The sequence below is a fragment of the Hoplias malabaricus genome, chromosome 4, assembly GCF_029633855.1.
Source record: "Hoplias malabaricus isolate fHopMal1 chromosome 4, fHopMal1.hap1, whole genome shotgun sequence".
Taxonomy (NCBI): Eukaryota; Metazoa; Chordata; class Actinopteri; order Characiformes; family Erythrinidae; genus Hoplias; species Hoplias malabaricus.
In genome coordinates, this window is record NC_089803.1 from 54,829,123 (window position 1) to 54,840,309 (window position 11,187).

The window sequence follows — 11,187 nt, forward strand, 5'->3', positions numbered from 1 at the left end:
TATTATTATTATTATTATATGTATTAGGTTGTAAAATTGAGTATTCTTCTTAGTAGTATGACATATCATAGAGAATATTTCACTCAGACTAAAATGCAGTCAAGTGGAAGCTAAACAGAACACTACACGTATGTACTGTAATCTGTAATCATGAACTGTGATCATACACTGTACTCAGGACATGAAGGGAGAGCGTTTCAAATCAACATTTAAGTTTCCCTCCACCCTCTAGTGGACACAGATGTCCCTCAGCAGTGCCGACAAAACTCTGTATGAGTAAACACTGCAGAACAAAAAGTACAAAGGAGGACACATGTCTCTACAATATACAGAATTTGGAATAAATAAATAAAAAGAATTTGGTTGTATATTATTGCTTTTGATTATATTTAATTAGGCATAATTAAAAGGGAAAGATCTATCTTTCTTGGTGATACATTACACAATGCAGCATCCTTAGTCAAATTGCATATTCATATATTTTATATATGAATTACAAATGAATTGCTGAATTTATGATACTGGAAAACTATATTCCTCACAACTTTTGCATAAGCCACATTTTTTGTTTGTTATGTTTTTTTAGAACTATGCAACATTCAGGAAATAAATAGAAGCCGATTACTGACACAATAGAGAAACTATATATTAACTTCATAATAAGTGCAATAAAAATTCAACAAAACATGACTTTTGACCAGAGGTGTCTAAACCATTGCCTATGCACCAGTAGCACTGGGGGATGGTAAGGAGGGGGTGGGGGTGAAAGAGGTGGAGGCGAATAGGGAACGATAGATAAGCCAGGCAACACCCATAGAGCCTTCCCCAAGAGAGAGTGTAGTGGAGAGAGAGCAGAGGTAAGATGCGGCTCGGAGAGCAGAGCTGGAGGCCGTGTGTGAGTGCAGTCTGGAGCTGGGGCTCGAACAGCGCGGCTCTTCCGCTGAGCGCGTCCCAGTGATGATGAGCCAACTCGGGCTCGCGTTGGAAGCAGCCCCCGCGGAGACCGCGAGTCTGGATGTATCTGATTGGAGTTGGTGGTGGTGATCGCCCAGCAGAGAAGGGGAGGAGGGGATATTCTGAAGTGTGTTTTTTCCTATGTGTGACTCTCCAGCGGCCATGTTAACCAAGAAACCCTGTGCTGCTGTCTACCCAACTGGTAAGGAAGCCAAAGAAGGTCAAGTCTGGACCCAGGAGCTAAAGCCCGGCCCGTTTGCCTCGATACAAACTGAAGCTGGGCTTATTTTTTCCAGTGTTCAGCTCCACATTAAATGGAGCAGAAATTATGCACCCTTTAAGGTGGAACTGAAAAATTCGAATAAGAAACCAACTTCACCCCTTTAAATGCCGATTTTATCTCCCGGTCTTACATTTTGATATTCGGCTCTGCTGGAGAATTAAAGTGGAACGGAAAATTAGATTAAGGAGCTGGCTAATGAGAAACCAAACTTCAGCCTGGTTTTAACTCGCTGTAGCTGTTTATCCGGATTTATAGCCAGTCCATAAGGCGAGGCTTAGCTTCACCTTTTGATTCGCCTCTGTTGGAGACTGGGGTGGGCTAGGAGTAGCCCTTCTCCGCTTCGACAGCATTTTATTAATATTTTTAGCTCTGTCTCTTGTGAACCATCGCCTCGTAGCCGCATGTAGTAACGCGCTGCTAATGCTAACTGTAATTCCGCTTTGTTTGTGTGCGCTAGCGGTAGTTTTCATATATCAAACCCTACTCCCACGGTCCTTTTGTTCGAACTGGACATTCCTCTCATTCAGTAGGTTCCATTTTATTTTTGGCATTTTACTGCCGAATATGCCTTTTCGTTTGACTTAAATGTTCACAGCCGCTCAGAGCCTGGGGACCTGCTGGTTTTAATGGAAGCCTGTAGCTGGGAACCACAGACTTTCTCTCGTCGGGGAAACGTTACATTGGTCAATAGACAGCATTTTGTGTTCGTCAGCAGTGGTGTAAAGCTCAAATGTGTAATGAAATGTGTTGTTATTGACTCGTAGGTAAAGGGGGTGAGATTTGTCAGCCGCAGTCTTCCCCTGGGATCAGTGTGGGGTCTCTCCGGACAGAACCTGCATCGCCCGTCACTTTACCTCCTCTCAGGAACACCAACTCTCTCACGGTACGGACAAAACCACACCTTAACGGTCGTACATCCTTCACCTTAAACTGAGACACTGCCTTAATTAAGCCACATGCTCACGGACATTGTCTAAGCGGATTTTAAACCTGCTGAGCTCAAAAGTCTTTTAACACTTGGCCTTAAAGGGCCAGTTGTCTTCAGCTACGTTCAACAACCACCATTACCAAAAGATAGATATACATTAACACTGCAAGACCCTGCTACATTTTGTTACTGAGGTATCATACACCTCCTTTAGTTTTCCTAGTGTGCTGCCTTGTTTAGAGATGGAGCAACACTACTTTTTCTTCTCTGATACTGATATTGAAACCTTGAGCATGGAGTGACTGAGACCCAAATCAAATCAGAAATCAGAAGAACAATTCTTCACAGTGTTTTGTTATAAATGTGTTATAGGCCTATCGAGAATCCCTTTTCTGTGATTTATGTTGTTGTAGTTGAGTTTTAATCATAAAAGAAATATTAGTGCCCTATCATACATAATACCACCTCTCTTGAATAAATTCATATGTGGTTTAGTATTTTGGATAAAAATTGTTCATAAAGGCAGTAACACTCTGCGTGAGTGTGGCATTTCAGGGTGTAAATTTCTTTTCAATCTGGTATTCAGTTCATATATTTGTTGCCAAAATTAGCCTAGTATAAATACCCACTGATACAAATATGCCACCTTTTGTCCTCTAATGTAATACTAATTCTTGTTCTATTACTACAGTTTTACATGACATTTATAAGAACAGATTATGATGATTTGTATGATTTATTGTTATCCTGATGTGATTAACTTCTTTAACCTGATGAAGTGTTCAGATCACCAAATTGTTAGTAAAATCCCCTTCTGTACCAAATACAGTGAATGCCAACCAGTCCACCCTTTGACATACAATGCACTATTTCATGACCTATGCAGTGCACAGTAGGAAATAATCATTTGGGATCCAGCATGTTTAGTTGTTTAGTGCTGAGCAAGCAGTTTGTGTGACCGTTGTCACGTGAGGTGTGGGTGCCAGTTTTAGTCAAGAGGTGTGTACTTCAGCTGCTTAATGTACCAACCCCATTTCGACTTAGGCTGCTAGAGAGGTTGTGGTAGGAATGAGGTGATTGCCTGCCTCAGGAACCAGCTGGAGGCCAAATACAGTGATTATAAACACTGGCCATGAGGATACTTGTATATGTGAAGGGCAATAGTTATGGGGCACAAGCTGAACCCTTGTAGTGCAGTTTGTGTATGAACACAGATGTGAAGAGTAGTACTGTGTAACTGTCACTGGTAAACACAGACGTTAGACATCCATCATTGGCTCATATTGTGTGGGGAGCTGGGGAGCCTGCCAGTGGTGGGGGATGGGGAGAAATCCAGTTGCCTGTAGGCTTATGCATATAACATTAATCGTGGCAGACATGCTATTTGCCTGTTTACTTATATGAGCTAGTGCAATCAGAAATCTCCAATAAAACTATACATACATATAAATTGTAAATACATTGAATTTGTCTGTATATTTTTCATAGGTTGAGAGACTTGATTGTTGCGATTTAAATCAACAAAGAAGCAGAGTCTGGACTTTTTTATGTAGCTGTCATTCTAATTCAAGTAATTATAGACCCAGAGAAACCTCAGCCACATTAGAGGCCCAAATAACTCAATTAACTGATCTCTCTGGTGTGTATCTAAGCAGAATGAACTCATGTCACACATGCCAGAGAAATACACACACTATTGACTTGGTTGTGCCTCCTTGTCCTATGGTTTGCAACTGTTGTTGAAAACATAAAAATATAAGTTGGGTTCATGTGTATAGTGCATGGGTGCAGTTGTTCTTTCACTTTTCCTATATTTCCACATTCTTCTCATTAGATTCCCTGGTAGGGCAGTATGAAATCATCAGTAACATACATGAAAATGACATGAGTCACAAATGAGGTTATGCTTTTTATACAAATTGCTGTTTCAGCCACATTCTTTCTGCAGCAGGGTTATTTTACATCGCCTATCTGTTGTTACAGTGTAATAATCTGTTACAGATATTATCTTCTAACTATTATATTTTACCCTTAAAATATATGCTTAGATTACATGATTAGAATCAGAAAGATGACCCCTGATTTAGAAGGATGTCTTGTCTTGAATTCTGTTTATTAGCCAGTATTTTTTAGTTGACGACTATGCCATAGGTAAACTTTGTGTCCTCTCTAGCTCCCATATGTGTGTCCATTGCAGCTGTGAGTACACATGCCCTCGAAGTGCCCCCCCCCCCCGACACCTGTGCAAATTTGGAATTAACCTCAGAGAGACCAGCCACAAAAGGGGGATGAAACTGTCCAGGCTTCCTTTTAAATTCATGATTAGCTCCAATTATATGCTCTTAGTGAACCCCATGAATCTGTTGTTGACATCAATAGTATGAGGGGGTGACATAACTTTAGAAATGCACACTGTACCTCCCATACATTTGACCATGCATAATGTGACCTCAGACCTTGTGTTTTGCATATGCAAGGTTTTTGAGTTCATGTTATTATAAATTTCTGAGGTAGGATATGTTAGAACTGAAAAGCTAAGCATTCATTTTGTTGGTATCAAATCTCAAATAATTGTCATGTGAGTGCTAGAGTTTGGTCAAGTCAAAAATATTGTTTAAAAGTGTCAAATGTTATATACATTGTATATAATTATGCTTGAAATGAAAGACGAATTCCACTATTATCATTAAGTCATTACAATGCAAACAGGTAATTTGATTTGAGGTAAAACAGGCCCAAATAAAAACAATTGTGAATACTGAAGTATTTAGCATTTGCCTTAAAAAGGAACCCAACAGAACACTATTATATAAAATGGATGCAAATGCATTGCCTAACAATTTATGACAGCATTACTAAATTTTACCAATGAAAGTATTTTGATTAAAACATATCTGATAATTTTGAAAAGCAAATACTGTAACTTTATTTGTGTTGTAGACCTTGCAATCCCCTCTTAAAAATGTGTACAGTGCAGCATTTCACATGTCACTGGAATTTACTCCTTAACAAGAAAGTAATAGAAACTGGAAGTCAAACTCTTTTAAATATAAGATGGTTTTGTGCACAGTTAGGAAGGGGAAATCCACTGCATCAATGGACTCAAGAATAGAGGGCATACTTTGGCAAAGACAAACCTCAGGCAACAGGATATCATTGTAAAAACAAGTTGCAGAGACAATCACATTATCAAGGAAGCATACATCTTTTAGAGGGGGCAGCTTCAGCAAAGCAGGAAATGCATGCCTAATGTCTTTGGTAAACAAAATCTGAGATAGTTCCACAACACTTGAGGAAAATTTAAAATGCACAGTGAGCAAATAAAATGAACTTGGGATGACACTTGAACACCACTAGTCTACACATGGTTTTCACATGGACACCAGATCTCCTTCACAAGATATATAACACTGAAATTGAATTATACCAGTATGTATTACTGTATGTCATGGACACCATGGCTACTTTCACAAATCAGAAATGTATTCATGACAACAAGGTTATAAGGTATTAACAGAATATTTAATGTGTGGTCATCAGTGTCTTCATTAAATTATTGATCAGTGGGTCAAGTCAGCCAGCATCACTTTTATTGTATTTTTCATTTATCATTTATTGTATTTTTATCTGTAACTTGTTCTAAATTTTTTTCATATACATGAATAGCATGCTAACTGTAGAATGGGATTCAACCACCTACTTTCATACTAAAAATAAGTCAGGAGTTTGCCGTTGCTCTGTGTTCTGAGTATGATCAACACAGATATGCACTGTTTAATAAGCTATATATATATATTCTTAAACTAAGCAGTGAATTTCACACTATTGTCACTAAAGTTAAAATGTAGTATAGTTTTTAACCCAAGGAACAAATATATAATGGAAGTCAAGCCTCTAAGTCCTGCTCACACACCCCTGTTGAGAATGAGATTTGAATGGTTTACACGTCAGCAGACAGCCGGAAAATCCTCCTTAATAACTACTGCCGTGCTGCCTAGGTGACTAAAACAAAGCTGTGAGGGATGTCAGCTAAACAGAAGGGATTTGAATGTTCTAGAGAGTCAGCCTATCAAAGGAATTGATATATAATAGACCTGTCTCTCTCACCTTTTCAGTGACTTCAGTTGATTGTGAATTTTCGAATAGCTTTTCTTATTTGTGTCTTTGCTAGGTTGGAGGCAATAAGCACGCAATGAACGACCATCTGCATGTCGGAAACCACCAGCAGATTCATGTTCAACAGCTGTTTGAGGAAAACAGCAATAAGCGGACAGTGTTGACTACGCAGCCGAATGGGTTGACGCCAGTTAGCAGAGCAGGTTTGGCCCTGCCAGAGCGGCAGCAAGAAAGCAGCCAGTGTCGGCAGGGCAGCTCCACCTCCATCAAATCCACCGACAGCAAGCCCAAGCCAGCCCCATTGACTCCTGAGCAAGCCATGAAACAGTACATGTCAAAGATGACTACATTTGAGCATCAAGAAATCTATAGCTATCCTGAAATTTATTTTGTTGGCCCAAATGCAAAGAAACGACCTGGTGTTATTAGTGGCTCCAACAATGGAGGTTATGATGACGATCAGGGCTCCTATATCCATGTACCTCATGACCATATAGCCTACAGATATGAGGTATTGAAGGTCATTGGCAAGGGTAGTTTTGGACAGGTGGTGAAAGCCTATGACCACAAGGCCCACCAGCATGTGGCCTTAAAGATGGTACGCAACGAGAAGCGGTTTCACCGACAAGCAGCGGAGGAGATTCGCATATTGGAGCACTTGCGTAAGCAGGACAAAGACTCTACCATGAATGTCATCCACATGCTGGAGAACTTCACATTCCGCAACCACATCTGCATGACATTCGAGCTACTGAGCATGAACCTCTATGAGCTCATCAAGAAAAACAAGTTTCAGGGCTTCAGCTTGCCGCTAGTACGCAAGTTTGCACACTCCATTCTGCAGTGTCTGGACGCCCTGCACAAAAACAGGATAATTCATTGTGACCTCAAACCCGAGAACATCCTTCTTAAGCAGCAGGGACGCAGTGGAATAAAAGTGATTGACTTTGGTTCTAGCTGCTATGAACACCAGCGGGTCTACACTTACATCCAGTCTCGCTTCTATAGGGCCCCCGAGGTCATTTTGGGTTCTCGGTATGGTATGCCAATTGATATGTGGAGCCTGGGTTGTATTTTAGCGGAATTACTCACAGGGTACCCTCTCTTGCCTGGGGAAGATGAAGGGGATCAACTAGCATGTGTCATAGAGCTACTGGGCATGCCCTCCCAGAAGCTGATGGATTCCTCTAAAAGAGCCAAAAATTTTATCAGCTCAAAGGGATATCCCCGTTACTGCACAGTCACAACTTTACCTGATGGCACAGTGGCGTTAAATGGCGGACGGTCACGCAGGGGCAAGCTACGAGGCCCACCAGGAAGCAAGGATTGGATAACTGCACTCAAGGGTTGTGATGACCCCCTCTTTCTGGACTTCCTCAAGCAGTGCTTGGAGTGGGACCCAGCTCTGCGCATGACCCCTAGTCAGGCCCTCCGCCACCCGTGGCTAAGAAGACGCCTGCCAAAACCTCCCACAGGGGAGAAAACTACCATAAAGCGGATCACTGAGGGCACAGGTGCTATAACGTCTATCTCCAAATTACCTCCCACATCAGGCTCAGCCTCAAAAATAAGGACTAACCTGGCACAAATGACAGATGCCAATGGGAATATACAGCAAAGGACAGTGTTGCCAAAATTAGTAAGCTGAATGCTAATAGTATTTTAATTTTTCCTTGTTTCTTTAAATGGTGATTATAATTGTGAAAGGCTGAGCATTCACAGGTGTGAGAGTTTTTAGGAATACAGTCTTTAATGCGCACTCACCACTTATTTAAAGCTTCGTAGCACCTTTTTCAAAACACTTTTTTTAGAAATACTAAAATGGCCAAGAAAGGGGGAACAATACTTTTAAGTTTTTATCTCAGGACTGTGTGGAATGCTGCACCTAGAGGGCATTCATACAATCTGGTGTATTGCTAATTAATTCCTAATCAGTTTCCATGCCTGTATCTGTAGCATAGAAGCAAACAGACTTTAAAAAAATGAAGTTAATTTGGGTTTGATGTCAATACTAATAATTTAGTTCCTACCTCTTTAACCTAGCTGAGACTCATGGAGGATAATGGAGGAGGATTTATCATGTTTTACTAAAAGCTTCTCTATTGGCAGTTCTGTAGCATTTAAATCTATTTTTCAGTTGTTGGTATCTCAAATGACAGGGTAGGATTTGATGCTGCCTGAAGACTAAGAGAAGAATTGATATTCATGGCAGAAAAGTGAATGTTTCAGACTGTTATGAGGCAGAAGGGAGGAAAAACAATGTTTACATGATCGACTTGGTATGTGCCTAAATCTCTTGACATTCCTTATAAAATTGTAACGAGGAAAAGAGAGACTTCAGGAAGATTTACCGTTCCAAAATGGACTGATGACAAGAAAGAGGGAAATTATGTGGTTTGACTGAGAGGAAAGTGTTTTCAGCAGTAAATGACAGGCTCATGTGTATGTAAGCATAATCTGTTCTCTGGAATTGCTGTGATCGTTGTACTGTCTAGGGTTATACCTTTGGTGCTTTACCTTTCTTATTTAAAAGGTATTTTTCCTTACAATTTTAAAGCCTATGCTCATGGAACAAAATGATATTGTAAACTTAGCCTAGTAAGTGAAAAGCAGTTACAGCGCTTATCAATCAATCTCCCTTCTACCTGTGTGTGCACACCAAAAGTGGTGGAAGCTACAATGCAGTGGTAGAGCTCTTCTCCGCTTTATGCAGATGAGCAGTCACACAGGGCAGCAGCTATACCAGCCAGAAATGAGGTTCTCTCGACTGGCAGAACATGTGCATCAAGTCCAGTTTCTGTGAAAATTTCATCTACATTGTTCATGGGAAAACTTTGGGAAAACTGGTCTAACCCATGTCTGAGATAACAGCTGCAAATGGATAATGTGTTTATAAACTGGAATTTAAAAAGCAAGTGTGTTCTGATTGAATAATTATGGAAATGTTAGCCTTAAAAAAGAAGCTTAATATGAGCATGCAGTAAACTCGAGTTAGCTGCTAGCCTGCTCTCAAATGGAAATGCCCCTCAGTGATGAGTCAAGTGTGACCCGAGCAATGGCAAGTGATTTACCACTTGCTGTGTGCACATAGTAAAGACTGCTGGTTTTGCAGTGAGTTAGAAAGGTATGTGCTAATCACATATTGACAGGAAGTTTACTTGAATCTGAGCCAGTATTAACACTATCATGGAAAAACTATGGCAGAGAAGTGTGCTTCAAGCAAGGGCTGAAGTAGTCTCATCCAGTTGTCATCTGTAACCAGAGATCACCCTCTAGAATTAACATCACTTTTTCTATATTTAGCTTCCTAGCATGGACTCGCTAGTATGCGACCAGAGTTTAAAATCTTAAAAGCTTGTTCCCTTCTTAAGATAACATCGTATTTTTACCCAATCCTAGACAAAATTGTATTTAATCATGGATATTTCTCAAGACTGGCCATTTTTGTAGCAATTTTTTTGAAATATTGTAGTAAGAAGAGAACTAACTGATGTGGGTCTGAAAGCTTTGTAAAAGATTATTTATTTCTTGTTATTGTTCCTCAAAAGAGCTAATATAAACAGAAACAGTGGCCTGAATGTGTGCTGTTGGCTTGATATCAGTGGAGTGACTTATGATGTAATGCACAAGAACCCTGTCTGCTAATATTTCAAGACTCTGCTGAAAGGAAGAAAAATATATAGCAATCATGTTTTGTTCTCGACCAGTTGCAGATGTGAGATGTGGGAAAAGAATGGACATTGGACTTCTAAGTTGCAAAGCAAAGCTGTGGCGCTTTACAGTCTTGAGCACCCTGCTACTGGTTGGCATGGTACACAGCCTGCTGAACACTACCCAGAACCCTTCTGGACACCCACCGTACATTTGCAAAAATGCACAGTACCCTGCCAATATCTGCAGGCTGTTCACATTGTACTTTATAGGTTTTTGCTGTTTTTGTGGATTAACTGTGGTGGGGAATAATTGTGCCCTTAGGTTTTAATACAATGTGCCTTTGGTTATCAATGCCATTTGTTGTTTTTTTTTGTTTGTTTGTTTTTTTTAATTTATTTTGTTTTCCCTGTTTTTTGTTTTGTTTTGTTTTAGTCCCAATAGTGAAACCCCACACAAACTCTTAGATATACAGAAATATAAAAACTATAAACATCCTCTTTATATCAGTGATCCTCTTGCACTTCTCTGAGCATTGCCCAAAGACCCTCTTGGAACCCATGCAGTGGATTCTAGGAGGAAAGTGGCCGCACAATTGAGAGGTTTTTTATGCAGTTTAGACACTGAATTTCTATCCCATGGTATGAGAGAAGACTTTGAGGACCCTTAGCCAACAGGGATCTTAAATGTCTGAGTGAGAAATGGGTCTTTTCTACTGCATCCATCTTGTCTTAACATCAGTTAAAGGGGTTACATTTTAATATTCTAGAAAATAACCTGTTTTACTATTTTACCTCAGACTGTTTTAATATACTTGTAATTTATTAACCCAGGGCATTTGGTATATACCAAAGTGCATTCTATGTTTGTGGCTGGTGGGTGGGTGGGTTGAGGGGGGTGGGAGCAGAGTTTCTCCATTTAGCAAGGGAAGAGGCTCTCCAGCCACAATTGCCACTCAAGGGCCATATCTAGAGAATGCTTATCTTCAGTCAAGAAAGAAGGAAAGGTAAAGAGGGAGCCTTTTAAAATGTCTGAACGATGTAGCATACCTCCAAACGTCTGTTGTTTGACATGGTTGGATGTATCTTCAGTGCAGTGAACACTGCCACCTCAAAAAACCACAACAAGTCAATATTCAGCCTGGTGTGCAATACTGTTGTAGTGTCTTTGGGGCAGATTGAAGCATATGGCTGAGTGTTATTATTTTGAAAGGATGTAACTTTTTGCTACTTTTTGTCAAAATGCTATCCCAGGA

At 40.2% G+C, this 11,187-nt stretch overlaps 1 protein-coding gene across 1 annotated transcript; it reads left to right on the forward strand.

The window, feature by feature from the left end:
* Positions 1-887: 887 nt before the first annotated feature.
* Positions 888-10,799, forward strand: dyrk2 (dual-specificity tyrosine-(Y)-phosphorylation regulated kinase 2). Its single transcript, XM_066668312.1, has 3 exons — positions 888-1,156; positions 2,002-2,120; positions 6,337-10,799. Exons 1-3 carry the CDS (start codon positions 1,096-1,098, stop codon positions 7,927-7,929), a joined length of 1,773 nt encoding a protein of 590 aa, XP_066524409.1. The 5' UTR covers positions 888-1,095; the 3' UTR covers positions 7,930-10,799.
* The last annotated feature ends 388 nt before the right edge of the window (positions 10,800-11,187 follow it).